The sequence below is a fragment of the Typopeltis vanoorti genome, chromosome 4, assembly GCF_054136105.1.
Source record: "Typopeltis vanoorti isolate ZY-2024b chromosome 4, IOZ_Tvanoo_1.0, whole genome shotgun sequence".
NCBI classification, from domain to species: domain Eukaryota; kingdom Metazoa; phylum Arthropoda; class Arachnida; order Uropygi; family Thelyphonidae; genus Typopeltis; species Typopeltis vanoorti.
Window position 1 is genome coordinate 59,569,965 of NC_143552.1, and position 18,120 is coordinate 59,588,084.

At 36.0% G+C, this 18,120-nt stretch overlaps 1 protein-coding gene across 1 annotated transcript in view; it reads left to right on the forward strand.

Moving 5' to 3' along the window:
• Window positions 1–18,120, forward strand: part of LOC150107348 (organic cation transporter protein-like) — a 313,584-nt gene that overhangs the window by 128,270 nt on the left and 167,194 nt on the right. The window contains exon 7 of the mRNA XM_090391822.1: window positions 2,992–3,089. Coding sequence (XP_090247948.1) covers window positions 2,992–3,089 — 98 coding nt within the window. The remainder of the gene's footprint in view (window positions 1–2,991; window positions 3,090–18,120) is intronic.

An 18,120-nucleotide genomic window follows, 5' to 3' on the forward strand; every position in this document is an offset into this window, starting at 1 on the left:
ATTGTTGAAAATGTTAACTGTGTTGTGAACAGAGAACCTGGGGAACAAGTAAAGCATTTGAGCTACTTAGGCACGATTTTTAGTGAAGATGGTAAATTAAATATGGAAATAGACAACAGAATGAACAAAGCTGCTATGGTAGGAAGTCAATTGAATAAATTCATATGGAATAAGAGAGAAATTAGTCAGAACACTAAATTAGCTGTATACAAGACAGTGTTCAAACCAGTTTTAACTTATGGATCTGAGTGCTGGGTCAGAAGTAAAGCACTTAACCAAAGACTAGAGACTGCAGATATGAGAGTCCTGAGAAAGATTAGGGGCATGAACAGGTGGCTTCAATGGCAATATCGTATTAAAAACGAAGATATTAGGAAAGATCTTGACATTGTCGGCATCCAGGAATGCGTTAGCAGAGCTAATCTGAGGTGGTATGGTCACTTAAACAGAATGGGCGAGGAAAGATTAGCAAAACAAGTGTTCTCTGCCAGGTTGACAGGAAAACGACCCAGAGGAAGACAAAGATATAGATGGATTGATACGGTACCAAGTGCCTTAGACGATAGAAATATGAGATCTGATAATGATGGAGTCTTGACAAGTAACAGACTGATTTGGAGGAAAATTGTAGATAGTAATGATATAAATTTTTCATATAGTACTATCATATCCTGTACATCCCTTGAGGATACATGGCAGGAATTTGATGATGATGGTTTCGGATCACCTGCATTTTTTTTGAAAAAAAGTATCCACTGTTAACTGCCTAGATTTTCTCTTTTTTCTTTCACGAGTTCAGTGTAAGGTCGAATAGATGCGATTACACTCCTTTTTATGTTCGCACTTCGTTTGCAATCGTGGTCCATTTCTCAGAGTTCATCAGTCAATGTCTCTATGCTTGCAAGAATATGCTGTAAATTGGCCGTTTTTATATATGTCAGAGGATCTTCTTGTTTTCTTTCTCCTCCTTTGGATATTGACTTAATTGTTCGGCTAATTCTTTTAAGTTTTCATTGGAAAGCGGTTCATCATGGCTCTCCAAGACTTCCGTCACATCTTCAGCTGTAATATCGTCCAATCCCGCCTCTCGCGTAAGCTTGATAACTTCATCAATAACATTCTCCTGTTGCTTTAATTCCTCAAAGTCGTGCATAAATGCTGGAAGAAGTTTTCACTATGCCCCTTTTAAGCACTTTGCTGACACTTCATTCCAAGCTGCCTTGATGTTGTTAATGCCCTTCAAAATATCGAATGACCGCCAATAGTCTTTAATAGTTTTACCTGAAGTGTCCAAGACTCTTACCATAAATGTTATACGGAGGTAATAGGTTTTGAAGATTGATATAATCCCCTGATCCATCGGTTGCAAAAGGATTTTGTTGTGTTTGGGGGCATATAAACAACCTTGACATCCAATGTGTTCTTACTTCAGCAAGGTTTTGAGGATGTTCAGGAGCATTATTCAAAAGAAGCAATGCCTTGGCTGGCGAAGCATGGTAGGACAAAAATAATTTGTGTACCAATCTATAAAAATGTCTTGTGTAACCCAAGCTTTCTTGTCCCATTTCCAATAGACTGGTAGCATGGCTTTTAAACCCTTGAAGGCCCGTGGTGTCTGTGAATGGTGTACACCAACATTGGTTTAAGCTTCAAAGTTTTGGAGACATTTGCATCCGACAAAAGTGTAAGTCTGTCTTTTGCAGCTTTAAAACCTGAAGCGGAACATTCTTCACAGGAAATGAAGGTGCATGATGGCAATTTTTTCCAGTAGAACCCAGTCTCATCAAGATTAAAAATAAGATCAGGGGTATAACCTCCTTTTTCTACACAGTCTTGAAATTCTTTAGGAAAAGCAGCTGCTGCCTCAATATCTGCACTTGCTGCTTCACGACGTAATTTGACACTATGGCATTTACTTCGCGCTTAAATCTCATGAACCAACCTTTGCTTCCTAAAAATGTTTCTTCGCCTCCATCTTTTCATTTAATGGGTCTTTTTAAGATCCTCAAAAATTGTTTTTGCTTTCTCACTTATAATAACAGCCTGTGTCAGAGGAATGTTTTTCTGATTCAAGTCATCTATCCATAATGATAATAATTTTTCCATTTTTCATGAAGTTTACCCCTGCTATAACTTACATGTTTTGCATTTAGTACTGTCATAGATCGCTGCACAGACTGTTTTATTCTATCTGCATTTTTCATAATTTTAGTAACAGTCGATGGAGGTAAGTTCATGCTTCTACAGACATTAGCTCGTGTCTGTCCATCTTCCATTCTTCAAATCACCTCCATCTTCTTTTCAAGTGTGAGACTGATTGATTTCCGTGCCTTCTTAACACCAAGTTCTGCTAACTTTTCTGCACTTCTTTTATCAGACATGGTATGTAATTATGTACTTTATCAATTTAAATACGTGTGTATGTAAAATAAATTAAATAGAACAATTAGGTAGATTCAAGAGTAAAACTAGATTTGATACATATACGTCGTAGTAGCTCGGTAAAATCTCAAACACTAGAGTTCCTGCTAGTGTCGTTTCTCAGTCAGACCGCACTGTAGTAAGAAAGCATGCACAGGCATCCGGCGTAAATTGAACTGTCATAAACCGAGGGCACCTGTATAATATTTTGTATCAAAAATATAATATCATATTTTGCAAAGTACATACATATATATTGAATTGAACTTGCTAAAAAATTATATTCTTGTTTAATCCTTTGTATAAGGCAAATGATGTGAAATCATCAGCTTCTATATGTACAAGTAGCCTAGTCATGAAGATACTTCAGTCACAAATTTTATTTGCTTACACTTGGATAAAGGATTAAACAAGAACATACATACATATATAAGAGAGAAAGAGTGGGGAGGGAGGGAAAGCTATTATTATATCCCCAAGTACACTTTTGCTATATTCATTCAATAATATATGGAGTAAGATATAATTTTTAAAATGATCAAAAATTACAAATGATGTTTTTGATTTTAGTTCACTGGATCGAGGCAGGAAGAAGAAATTCCTGGTCCACTTGATATAATGAGAAATAAAACATTGAGGAAATGGTCTGTTAACTTATTTTTTAACTGGTAAGTAATGATAATATTCTAATGTTATGTTATCACATCACTTCCGGAATGAAACCAATACTATATCTTCTATCTCAAGAAGATATAGTATTGGTGTTTGCTGCTGTTGTGGAAGTTTTGCATGAAATGATGTTGCAATTATTATTATTATTATTTGGCCTCCATAAATCCAAATGCCCATTGCTGGAGGTCAACATTAACTATTATTCACTGACAAAACACTCACATTAGACCAGATTCTAGTAATCCATTTCACTCAATCACCACTTTTCAGGCAAAGAATAGTCCTCATGCCCTTGGCAACCATACTCTTATGCAATTTTCAGAGGTACCCCCCCCCCTATATTTCTCTACTTTCTTGTCAAGTACCAAAAATTTCTTCTGCACTAATCTCTTAAAACATTAATGTTTCTATGATATCCTGCCTTTTTCTGCCTATAAAACAGAAATATACCATCTATGTTTCATCTTGGTCATAATCTCTGGATCCTCTATCACTTATCTCATAAGAACCCCCAGGAAACCAGATCTGTGCAAGTCCAGATGTAGCTATTATCAAGACCATAAAAAGAAATGCAGAGAGAGAAAGCAAATAATAATTTCCTTGTCTCTGCTTTGTGTTTTACAACATTCTGGTAATTCAGTGAGCTGTTTGAGAATGTCTGCAGTATGTCCTCTAAACTTCAATTCTCTGTCCACCATCATCCCCTACCCTCACAATTTTCTTCAGTTCGGTTGTTTAGTACACAGCTTGTAATCTTTTCACTTTAATGTGGTAAAATGCATAATCTTACACTTTATGACTCTAAACTGTCAACCATGATCCTTGCCATATTGCCAGTGTACAGCAGATGCTTGCTTTCATGAACACTTATTATTATTTATTATTATTTTTGGAGGTATCTAAATAACAGTAATTCATACCAAGGCAATTAATGTGAAGTCATTAACCTCTACATATAATTAGCCTAGTTGTGAAGATACTTCACATGCAAACTTTGTTTGCTAACTCTTGGATAAAGGATTAAACAAGAATATAATTTCTTGGCATCTTTAATTTAATAGTAAATCATATTTTGCAAAGTGTAATAAAGTGTAACATACATTACATACATTAAATTAAACATGCTAAGGACATGCTGGCCTAGTTGGCCAAGTGGTTAGCGTATCCGCTCTCCAGCCAAAAGGCTGCAGATTCAAATTCCACTGTGGGCATGGATGTTAGTGATTGTCTGTTTAAAAAAAAAAAAAAAATGCTGGTGGACAATAGATGCCGTTGGTGTAGATGATGTTGGTGTAGTTGCAATTCGCTGTAGTTGGTGAAGATGGAGAGTTGTAGAGTAATTGCCCTCCCATGATGAGTACAAAGGCTCATCAAGGGAGGACACTTACTCTTGGAGGTGTCACATAACAATAATAATAATTGCATGGAAATATAATGTTAATCATCATCAAATTCCCGCTATGTACCCTCAAGGGGTGTACAGGATATGATAGCACTACATGAAAAATTACATCATTACTAACTTCCTATCTACAATTTTCCTCCAAATCAGTCTGTTACTTGTCAAGACTCCAACATTATCAGATCTTATTTCTTATTTTTTATATTATTTATTTATATTATTTATATTATTTCTATCGTCTAAGGCACTTTTGTACTGTATCAATTGACTTATATCTTGGTCTTCCTCTGGGTCGTTTTCCAGCCAACCTGGCAGAGAACACTTGTTTTGCTAATCTTTCCTCGCCCATTCTGTTTAAGTGTATACCATCTGAGATTAGCTCTGCTAACTCATTCCTGGATGATAACAATGTCAAGTTCTTCCCTAATATCCTCATTTTTAATATGATATTGCCATTGATGTCATCGGTTCACGCCTATAATCTTTCTCAGGACTCTCATATCTGCGGTCTCTAGTCTTTGGTCAAGTGTTTTACTTCTAACCCAGCTCTCAGATCCATAAAGTTAAAACTGGTTTGAACACTGTCTTGTATACAGCTAATTTAGTGTTCCGACTAATTTCTCTCTTCTTCCATATGAATTTATTCAGTTGACTTCCATACCAGCTTTGTTGATTCTGTTGTCTATTTCCATATTTAATTTACCATCTTCCGTAAAAAGTGTGCCTAAGTAGCTGAAATGTTTTACTTGTTCCACAGGTTCTCCATTCTCAACACAGTTGACTTTTTCAATAATTCTGCCTATTTTCATTGTCTGTCTTTTTATTGCTGACCTTCATGCCATATCTATTACAACAGTTATTTAATTTAGTCAGGGAATCTTGCAGACTTGTAGCAGATTTATTTAGAAGTATAACATCGTCTGCATAAAACAAAGAGCTGACATTAACATCTCCAATTTTGATATCATGTTTAATACCACTTCTTCATAATGTGATCCATATAGATAATGAATAACAGAGGGGATAATGTACATCCTTGTCTCACACCAGATTTAACATTAAACCATCTTCCTGTACTTCCTTCAATTCTAACTGCTGACTTTCAACTCAAATAAAGACTAAATATTGCTTGATATAATGCACCATTGACACCATATAACTGCAGCATATTGAAAAGCTTCTCTCTTGGCACCTTGTCATATGCCTTTTCCAAATCGACAAAACTTAAATACAGATCTTTGTTATATTCCCATGCTTTCTCGACTATTTGTCGTAAAGCGAAGATCTGATCCTGACAGCCTCTATTTGGCCTTAATCCAGCTTGTTCTTCACCAAGCTTTTTTTCCACAATTCTTCTCAACCGTTTCTCAAGTATACTGGCATAGATCTTGCCAGGAACACTCAGTAGGGAAATACCTCTGTAATTCTCACATTCAGTTTTATTTTCCTTTTTATATATGGGTACTATGAGAGCTCTACTCCAATCATCGGGAATTCGTCCCTCTGTCCAGGCTTTCTGAACTATGCAGTGCAGCCACTGTAAGACTTTTATACCACCATACTTCAGCATTTCTGATCGAATATCATCTACTCCTGCTGCCTTTCCACATTTCAAGCCTTTGATGGCTTTTTCTACTTCAAGTATGGATATGTATTCCTGACTACATGCCTGGTCAGTGTTTTTTTATCACTGTGCTGTCATCACTGCTTGTTTCATTTAGCAGTTTTTCAAAGTAATTACTCCATACTTCAAGGATATCTTTTTCTCCTGTTTTCATGTCACCTTTATCATCTGTAACTCCTTTACAGCACTCTTTCCTCCATTCCTAAGCTTCTTCAACAACCTCCAAAATATTTTGCCACTTCTTGATATTTATTTTCTATATTCTTGCCAAAGTCCTCCCATGACTTTTGTTTAGCTAGTTTTACACACTGTTTAGCTTTCTTATATTTGTCTCTGTATTCTGTAAGAGTAAAAGCTGATTTATTTGCCAGGAACTTTTGATATGCTTTCTTCTTTTCCTTCACTGCCTCTTTAACTTCCTGTGTCCACCAGGGAGTTCTGATTTTTTAATCCTTGCACACAACCTCACCACATGCCTCTCTGGTAGAATCAATCAATGTTTTCTTCAGAGTTTGCCACTGAATCTCCAAGGTTTGATTCCTGTTCTCAAACTCTTTCATTTTCTTTTCAATAATCTTTCTGTATTTTAGTCTACAGTTCACATCTGAGAGCTGCTCAACTTTTATTCGCTTTAAAACTTTCTTATATGTTATTCTTTTCAATATGAAATTCAATTTTATCCTGCTCAAGACTAAATAGTGATCACTTCCAATTTCAAATCCTCTGTACACTCTGGTGTCCTGCACCAGGGAGAAGACATCACTATCAATAATAACATAGTCAATGAGACTTTTCTTATTCCTAGCCTCTTCTCTCCATGTGAATTTGTGCACATTTGTATGTTGGAACATGGTGTTAGTAATAACCAGTCCATTTCCTGAGCAGAAATCCAACAGATATTTGCCATTATTAGCTTTGCTCTTTTCTCCAAATTTTCCCAAAATATTTTTGTATGTTTCACAATCATTTCCTACTCTGCTATTTAGATCCCCAACAAGGACCAACTTTTCCTTTTTCATTGTGTCAGTGGCTTTTTCTAGAGCATCAAAAAATTCCTCCACTTCTACCTTAGTAGAACCTTCTGTGGGACCATAGGCACAAATAAGTCTCATTGTCCAGTTCCCCATTCTCATATTTGCCCACAGTACTCTACTTGAGACTGACTGCCATTCAAGAAGATTAGCCTCGTATTTTGTGTTGAATACTATGGCTACTCCTTTTCCTTGATCGTCATTGCCTGAATATAACATTTTGTATTTATTGCTTAGAAAGATCTCACCAGTTTTGGTCTTTTTTGTTTCAGTCACCCCTATTATGTCGATCTGGTACTTAACTAATTCCTCAGCTAGCTCCATTTCTTTGCCATTCAGGCTTCTTACGTTGATAGTACCGATCTTTAACTCTGGTGATGTTATATCAACCCTCTTTTTCCTGTTGATCATAGTCTGCAGTCCACACACTCTCTATCTATTCTCATAATTTACATTCCATAATCCCTATACTTTTGCACTATTTTGACAGCTTCTTTATCCCCCTAGAACCCAGGAGATCAGATCTGTGCTCAACAGTCCAGGTGTTATCACATCCAGGCCTTGTAAAAGAGATTAAATGACTTCCTTATCCATCCCATACATTCAAGGCACATCTGAAAGGATATCTAGATTGCTTAAAAAATATCAGCTATGCACTACATTTAAAACCTTATGTCAAATTGGCAACTCTCATTTGTTTGCCTAAGGACAAACTCTCTTCTTTATCAAATCCAGGAGTTTATGAGTGTCCTGTTCTTGTGACCTAATTTACTATTTACAGACAGGAAGAACTGTTGACATCTGCCTTGGTGAACATAAAAAAGATATTTGGCACTACTGTTGTGGTGAGTTGGGTCTAGCAGACCATGCCTTGGATATCCTTTCACACAGGATCAAATGAAAAAAAAAAACAAAAGTACTACACAGAACTCATAAGTCAGAGAGATTGTTTTTGCAATCAACAGCAGCTTTAAAACATACACCAAACCTCAACAATTATGCCGGCTGTATAAATTTACCAAAAATCTTGGAGAAAGTTTTATGATCTAATTAGTACTTTTTTTTGCTCTTTTTCCAACGTAGATGGCACCAATTAGGACTTTAGTTCCTTATGTTGTCCATTACAATTTTTTAAACTAGTTCCACTGTTATACTCAGGGCCGGTTTTATCATTAGGCGGACCTCGGCAATCGTCTATGGGCATCAAGACTTCGGGGCAGCAGATTTTGCTTCATATAAAACTAACAGGAACCCCTGTATTCCATAAAATTCATATATGTAAGCGTACCATTTCTTTACTGGACTTGTATAGTCCAGCAAACCTGGATAATATTCTGTCCACCTGCTGAAAGAACATGGATAAGAAGTGTAGTTTGACAATCATTTCCATTAGAAGGGGCAATAATCCTTCACGCTGAAAAGAACACTTAACTAGATTACTTGGCGTATGTAGTAGCTACGTTCAGTTGCCTACAGCAAGAAACGCAGTTGCTTGCCGTTTGCTTGGTAACCAGAATCTAAGTTATATCAGACTAAATACCTATGAGTTATATTCATTTTGCTGCTTGTTTTTATCGTATAATTATAGTTTTTAATGCCAGCGCAAAATAAGAAATCCTTTCATACTTTCTTCGTTTCATATTATATCACTTTGGAAGATCAATGTCAGTATCAATTTTTTGGCTAATTATTTTAATCACCAATACATTTTAAAATTCTCCCAGAACTTGATTGAAGATAATTATTTTTGTCAAACAATTATTTTATAAATTCATGAAAATCCGAATCTAAAATTGAATACAGCCTCCATCTGTTCCTAATTAAGTTTTCTTTTTTATTCATAATCTTAGTTCGAAGGTTAGTTCACAGATTAGGTTCCACTTTTAAATTTTGCTTTATAGAGAATCATATGTAAATCTTGAATCATATCATGTAACGCATAATTTTTGTAAATGTAATCTGTGGGTTTTTGAATTTCAACTTTCTTGGTTTCCCCAATCACTCCCTGCAAATCGAAATAAACGGCAGTTATGAAGTCAACTGTTATGTATATATTTTCAGTATCATACTGCAGTTTTAAAGTAGTGATATTTTCCCTACACTTTATCCTTAGAAACATATGTAGGTGCATGCGTCCAAATGAAATTTTATTTCCAAAATTTTCATAACAGAATTAATTCGCCTTTAATGGCTAACCCCCTCCCAAAATTATCACTCCCACACACGCACACGAAAAAAATACTGCTAGATAACATATGTGCACTTTCTTTTTGTTTGAATTCGATATTTTTCCAAAGTAATTGTACTGTTGCAGTTTTAAGCAAAAGACAAAGGTGAAGAATCTCTGATAAAATGCCATTGGATATAAATTTTTGATGTTAAAACCGGAAACCCCGAGTAATGTTCAACATCATTTGTTGTTCATTAAAAAAAGTCCCTAAAATTGAAATGTGCGACCGATATAATTTTAATTTCAAGAAAAGAAAGCAAAATGTCACATTTATTTCAATAAATGTTATTTAAAAATATTAATATTTGACATAATATTTCCATTCGTTTTTATTTGGGAACAGACACAAAAAATAAATTGTGCAGCAAAAAAAGGGTCAAATATCATAAGACAGTAAAGAAATTCAAAGTGATACAGTGCACATAAAGACAATAATCCTTTAACGGAGGGGGGGGGGGGTAATTGCATTTTAACAGATAGAATGCTGATGAAGTTTCATCAGCATTCTACATTTTTATTAGGTCAAAGGGATTTTGAGTTGAATATATTTGCGAACAGATATATTCAACATAACTTAGCCAGTTTTGTTGTAAAAAGTGCCGCATTTGCAGAAATATTAGCGGCATAATAATAAAATAGCAAAATTCATAATGCTTCAGAATAATTTGATAATTTTGATAATACTAAAACAAGATGAGACACATCTCTAGAAATCTATTATTATTATTAGAGTCCTTTTAATTACGAACTCTATAAATATATATTTAATAAATTGGTTGTATTTTTGCGTTTTTAATTAAATAAACTAGTTTCATTTTCTTACAGATGGTTTTTACTTCTGAACAACTACCTGGTCTAATTGTTCTTATCAATATTACTAAATTCCAATCTCCTTCTCTGGAAATTTACTCTTAGTAAATGTTTGACTTGTATTGACTAACCACTGAGTGACTCAGCAGTTTAATCCAGAGATTAAATATATGGTCAGTTTAATCCATAACATTCTTAAGAATATTTCACCCTGTGATTTCCCAGAATCCTGTTAAGAAAGAACAGATAGCCGAGTATTGAACTTGCGATCATTTTGAAACACGTTCCTGAGATAACAGAGGTTTTTTTTGTGTGCTGCTGCTATTTGTATTAATTAGTTGGGTAAGAGCAGTTTCTATATCACCTAAACAGGGCATTTGATTTTCAAGTTTATTATTATTTATAAATTAAATGATTTTTCAGTTCGTTTTTTTGTGCATCAGGATTCTAGTTATTTTAGGATAAAATGTCGAGAAAAAGTGGATATCAGCAAGCATAGCAAGTTATCGTTACTATTCATTGTCTCTACGTTTTAACTAAAGCTGAGTGCCAGGGTTTCTTCTTGATGGGGAGGAGGTGGAGAGCATCCAGAGGCGAGTGACCAAGATGATAGCAGGTCTGTGGAATGAACCGTATGAGAACAGGTTGAGGATTTGTGGGTTGCAAAAATTGGTTGATAGGCGGAGGAGGGGAGATATGATTGAGACATTCAAATTACTGAAGGGTTTCTATAAAATTAATTCAGAAGATATTTTTGAGAACAGGGCTGGTTGTGGGAGGACTAGGGGACATCCATGGAAACTGGGCAAAAGTGTGGTTAGTAAAGGTGTTAGAGCTGGGTTCTTTACTTTTAGAGTAGTGAATGAGTGGAATGCGCTCCCTGAGTCTGTGGTGGATGCTGTGACAGTGAATGAGTTTAAGGCGAGGTATGATAGATACTGTATGAATGTCAAATAGTTGTGATGAATATGATTTGGGGCCTCCCTCGATGAGTCTAATGGCTCCCTGGAGTTGCCCGTAATAATAGTAATTGTAATAATAATCGTAATATATATATAAAAGTTATATATATGTAAATAAGTTTTTTTACCTTGAGAATAATGTATTAGGGTTACCAAGTAATTTTATAAACTTGGTTATTTTACTCCTAATCCCAAGTAAGCAAACAGTTAAGTTTTTGCCTGAACGTAGTTCAAGTCTAAAGGTGATGCAACACCAGGGATTAGGAGTAAAATAACCAAGTTTATAAAATTACTTAGTAACCCTAAGTTTTATATATATATATATATATATATATATAATATTCATCAAAGCTTGATTTGCTTCCTCAGTCTTAAGAAAAGGCTGGTTATATTCCACTAATTCGAACCCTACCCAAGGGCCTATGAGTTGTGGAAATACTTTCTGAAAATGAAAGCTGTGCCGAACAAAGTGGCTTTTTGCAGCTGCCCAATTTTTAATCCATCTAACTCGAGTGCTTCTAGATGTTTTTTCAATGTTTTAGGGATGGTGCTTAAAGCACCTATTATTATGGGAACAACTTTCGTTTTCTTTTGCCAGATTCGTTCAACTTCGATTTGCAAATCACGATATTTTGTAATTTTTTCATTTTCTTTGTCGTCAATCCGACTATCTCCTTTTACTGATATTTCTATAAACTTAACATCCTTGTTTTCACTTTTTTCAACCACTGTGATATTGGATGTATTACATTCCAAGCTTTTGTCAGTCTGGATTTTGAAATCCCAGAGTATTTTAGCTTTATCATTCTCACCCACTTTGTGGTGAACTTTATGCTTCCAATGGTCTTTAGATTCTTCAAACCCATACTTTTTACATAAATGCCAGTGGATTATCTTAGCCTTTTACAATACTCAATTTGTGCGATTTTGCTGCATCCACTTATGTGGTCTACTGTTTCTTCCTTTTCTTTGCACAATCTACATTTACTGTCTTCTTGAATTCTTTGTATTTTTGCCTTCATAACGTTGGTTTTAATGGCCTGTTCTTGTGCTGCAAAAATTACCGATTCTGTTTCTTTCTTTAGTGCTCCATTTCTCAACAATTCCCAGGTCAAGTTGCTGTCAGCGCTGTCCTCTATGCTGTGAAGGTATTTTCCATGCAATGCCTTATTTTTCCATCTTTCAGCTCTCACTTTTACTTGGTTGGTTTTGTATTCCAATTTTGTCTCCACGGATTTAAATAAACCCCCTTTCCTTACCTCAATTAGAAATTTTTCCGTTGTTTGCTGCTGATAATCATTCAAATTTCGTTTTTCTTCTTCAATAACTTGCTTCACTTGTAATAATCCTCTACCTCCTTTTTTGCATGATAGATGTAAGCCTATCAATGTCACTACAAGGATTGAGGGCATGGTGCATTGTCATTAATTTTCGAGTTTTTCGATCTAAATCTTCCATCTCTAGCTGGGTCCATTCAACAATGCTAAATATCTCAGAACAGGTATGGCCCAGGTATTAATTGCTTTTATCAAATTTCCAGCATTAAGCATTGACTTAAGGAGTTTTCTTAATCATCTTATGTATTCTGCTCTAGTTCTTTCTTTGATCTTATTGTGCAGAATTTGTGATGCTTCTAAAATTCCCAAATATTTGTAGCTGTCTTCAAATTTTATTGCCTAGATTATTTCACCATTGAACAGCTCAATTTCGTTCATATCTTCAAACTTTCCTCTTGTTATTCCAACAATTGCATATTTGTCTAAGCCAAAATCCGTTGATATAGTTCATTCTCTGATTTTGCATACAACTTCAGATCGTCCATGTATAAAAGGTGAGATATCTTTGCACTCTTTTGTGCAGTTTGATAACCATGAGCAGTTTTATTTAAAATTCTAGTTAAGGGGATCAACGACAATATAAGCAATAGAGGAGATAATGAGTCTCCTTGAAAGATACCCCTTTTTATGTTTATCTCTCCAATTTCTTCTCTATTTATAACCAACATTGTTTTCCAGTTTTTCATGTTGGATTGCAAAAAATTTTGCACATTTTCGCTAATACCGAATAGTTCTGTGCATTTTAAAATCCAACTATGAGGCACCGAATCAAACGCTTCTTTATAATCCATCCAAGCCATATGAAGGTTGGTTTTTCTACTTTTGCAATTTTTAAGAATCATTTTATTAATCAGCAATTGGTCTTTTGTGCCTCTTGAATTTTTGCTGTTACCTTTTTGTTCAATCGAGAGAAGAGAATTTGCTTTAAGATAGCTGTATATTTTACCAGCTAGTATGCCTGTGAGTAGCTTAAAAGTTGTTGGCAGGTTATTGGTCGGAAGTTTTCTGGGTTTGGACCTTTTTCTTTATCCTTTATGATCAAAAACGTTTTCCCTGCTGTGAGCCACTCTTCTTTGCTTTTTCCTTCTAAAATATCATAAAATTGGTTAGCAAGTTTTTCATGTAAGCCTGTTAGATATTTCAACCAGTAACCATGTAATTCATCATTCCTGGGTTGACCAATTTTTAATTTTTTTAGCTTGCTTTTGAACCATTTCAGTTGTTATTTTCAGTTGGTCCATTTTACGTTCTTGAGATTCATTCAATCCATTTTGGCATGTTATTGTGCCTCTTAGGGTTGTCCCATAGGTTTTTCCAAAACTTTAGTGTATTTTCTTTGTCTTTGGTATTTATATTTATATTTTCTTTAAGATTATCATTCCTGCAGCAATCAATTTTCTTGTAAAACTGGTGCTGATTTGCGCGAAACATCCAATTTTGCTTGTACTGTTCAATGCATGCACTGTATCATCTTATTTTAGCTGCAACTGCAACTATTTTTTGCTTCACTTCCTCTAATACTTCATCAATAGGTCGTGTTCCAGTATTATATCTCTTTATGAGGTTATTTTGGATTTTTGTGTTTTTCAGCTTCTTTTCCTTAAGGTTTTTCAAATTGCTCATGTCTGCTCTGATTTTAAGAATTTTATTCTCCAGTCGATGCTTCCATTTTGGTTCCTGAGCCTTACTGCTTTTGGGTTCACTAATCTTATATCCTAATTCAGATGTTACAATGTAGGCTATTGAGTACATAAGTTGATTTGTTTGCCCAATAGTTCCAGCAGGAATATCCCGTGCAGCTTTATTGGCCTCTTGTTGGAGTTCCTTCAGTTTCTGTTGAGGTACTTGTCCCAGTACTGGAAGCCTAACTCGTTCCTGGTTGCTGTTCATTTGCTCGATAATTTTTCTTGCAAGTTCTTGTTCCTTATCTGATAGCTTCCTTTCAACTATTTGTGTATTTTCAGCATTCTGCATGTTGGAATCTGGTTCTGCTCCATTCATATTCTTGGTCACTTTGGGGTTAGTACGGTCTCCTTTTACAGCTTGAGGTTTCAGTGCTTTCAGCTCAAGTTCACTAAATACCTTGCATTTGATAATGAAGCTGCATTGCTGCATCAGCCTTTCGAATGAAATTTCAGAATTTGGGTGTCGTTCAAGCCGAAGTTGGAACATTCGTTTCTGAAATCCCCTAACTGATGGGTTTGAACTGTAGAAGCACTGCATGACTTGTCTATTTTCAGCCATGCTCTACTTTTTCCTAGTAAATACTTGCGAGTTCTGTGGATCTTGCTTGATATATATATATATATATATATGACAAAAATATAATTATACATTTTATATATATATATGTATGTATATATATGTATATATATTATTATTATTATTATTATTATTATTATTATTACGGGTATCTCCATGGAGTCAGTAGACTCATCGCGGGAGACCCAAACTAGCAAAACAATATCTGTCATATCTCTTCTTGAATTCATTTACAGACGAAGAGCTCACAACTAAGTCAGGCAATGAATTCCACTCATTCACCACCCTCCAGGCAAAAAACCTTGTTCTGACACCTTTGTTAACCACACTCTTCTTTAATTTCCAGAGATGACCTCTTGTTCTTCCATCACTTTCACACAGCTGAAACATTTCCCCTGCATCAATCCTATAAAAACCTTTTAGTAATTTGAATGTTTCTATCATATCCCCTCTTCTTCGCCTATCAACCAATCTCTGCAATCCACAAGCTCTCAATCTATCAATGTAGGGAGCATTTTTTATATCACTCACCAACTTGGTCACTCTTCTCTGAACCCTCTCCACAGCCTCCTCATCTCCAAGGAATCCAGGTGACCAGACCTGAGCACAGTAATCCAAATGTGGAAGTATCAATGCTTTATAAAGGGGAATAATAACCTCTTTATCTCTGGATGTCAGTGTGTTCCTCAACAACCAAGTAATCCTATGTGCAATCTTGGACACCTTAGCAATGTGTCCTCTGAACTTCATCTCCCTATCTACCAATACCCCTAAGTCCCTAGCCTCATCAATCTCTTGGAGTACCTTTCCATCGATGTAGTACACAGCTGGTAATCTTTTAATCCCAAAATGCATGACTTTACACTTTTCCACATTGAACTGACATCCATTTTCTTTTGCCCATTTTACCAGCTTATTTAAATCCTCCTGCAAACTTTCAACATCAGCTTGATTTTTTATTGCACTACACAACTTTGCATCATCAGCAAACAACTGAATATCTCCCTTTAAGCCATTTCCTATATCATTTATATACAAATTAAACAACATTGGCCCAAGCACAGAGCCCTGAGGCACACCACTGGTCACCTGCCTCATTCTGGACTCGGCTCCTCCATACACCACCTTATGGTATCTCTCCCTGAGCCATTCTCCTATCCATATCACCAATTTAATATCCATTCCCATCTGCTCCAATTTGCGTAACAGTGTTCTATGGGGTATCCTGTCAAAAGCCTTAGCAAAATCCAGAAGTACCACTGTGTAGCCAGTTCCTTTGTCCAACTCAGATGTTATTCTATTATGAATAGTTAATAGATTGCTAAGGCAGGATCTACCTTTAACAAAACCATGTTGGCCTCTATAGAGTATCATATCCTGATCCACCCATTCTTGAATTTTGTCTTTAACCAACTTTTCCAATACTTTTACCACTACTCCTGAGATGGTGATTGGTCTGTAATTCAATACCGCAGTTTTAGAGCCACCCTTATGCAAAGGAACCACTTTGCCTAACTTCCACTCCCTAGGGACCATACCAGAGTTCAAACTTAAGTTAAATATCCAGGTGAGAGGGGTTGACAATTCATTTGCACATTCACGCAACACCCGAGCTGATATTCCATCTAAGCCTACCGCAGTGTTTGCATTTAAGTTTTGCAATATATTTAATACCTCTGATTCTTTAGCTTCAATTCTCACATTAGGTATTGCTGTAGGTATAGAGATATCCTCACTTGGGTGATAGACTTTTGAAAAGTGATCACTCAGTAACTCGACTATTACATCTGATTTTGTCACCTCAATACCATCAGCACCCACTAAGGTTATCCTTCCAAAGTCATTCTTCCTCTTACTTGCCACATAGCGGAAGAACTCTTTGGGATTACCCTTGATCTCTTTGGCTAAGGTCTTCTCATAATCTGATTTAGCTTTTCTTACTATGCTGGTAACTTTCCTAGCTTGAGCCTTGTACTGCTCATGGGTGTCCTGATCGCCTTTCTCCTTGTAAATTCTCCATAACATTTTCTTTTTTTGCAGTTCAAGCTTGATACTACTGCTCATCCATCTAATGCCTGCCTTGTTTGACCTCCTAACCATGGGGACACAATCTGATATTGCTTTCCTCAGATACCCGCTGATTTTATCCCAAGCACTGCTAACATCTTTCCCTTGCAATATGTTCTGCCATGGGATGGCTGCAAGCTCACTCCGAAGCTTGTTATAATTGCCTAACCTGTAGTTCCGTACATACTCCTTCTTAATAGAAAAATCCACAGATTTTGCAACCTCCCAAGTCAATACCACATGATCGCTTTCACCAACTGGAGGTAACGAGGACACCTTACTTATGCATATAACCTCTGAACCAATAACCAGGTCCAACACTCTCACACCACGTGTCCCTTCAGTTACGTGCTGTTTCAAGTAATTATCTCGTAGAAGATGTATGAATTCCAATTCCTTTTTGCTACGTGATATTTCCTCCTTCCAATTGATATCACCGTAATTAAAATCCCCCATAATAATCACCAAGCCTTCACTCATTGCACTAAGTTGCTGATGCATGAATTCAATATCTCCCCCCGTACTCCCTGGCCTATAGCAGCATCCAACTGTATATTTGGTTGCGTTGGTCGCTATTTCGCACCAGACTGCCTCAAATGAACTCTTATTCACATGTCTATCATCATGATATACTACTTTCTTTGGCTGCAACACATCAGCTATCATCAACAGTACTCCTCCCCCTGTTCTATCTTGTCTATCCTCCCTGAAAATAGTGTACCCATCACATTCAATTCCAGTGACCACATCTTCTGCTGACAGCCAAGTTTCACTAATGCCTACAACTTTTGGTGAGATTTCACTGACTAATGCCAAAAATTCTTCTCTCTTATTTCGAATGCTTCTAGCATTGGTATACAAAAATTGCAGATTCCCTCTAGATCTTGTACCGGCTTTAGAACTGATAACTACCGTAGTCCTATGCCGATTTTTATCCCCTCCCTTCTGCAATTTATTCAGCCTATAAGGATCAATAAATACACAATCAGTGCTAAAGTTTCTCTCTCTTACACTCAACCTTTTCAATATTAGTTTCCCTGCCCAATAACTTCAACCTGTTCAGAAAACAATAACTTCTTCAATCGCTTATGTCCTTCCACGTTAAGATGCAGTCCATCTCTAGCATACAACTGCCTTTTTCCTTCAAACACACTCCAAACATCAACAAACTCCAGACCTCTTTTTCTGCACATTCTTGCAATCATATCATTCATTATCATTGCTCGTCTACTTAACTCGTAATTGTCAAAACGAGGCAGCACACACACTATTCTCCCATTGACACTTTTCCTCTTCACAATA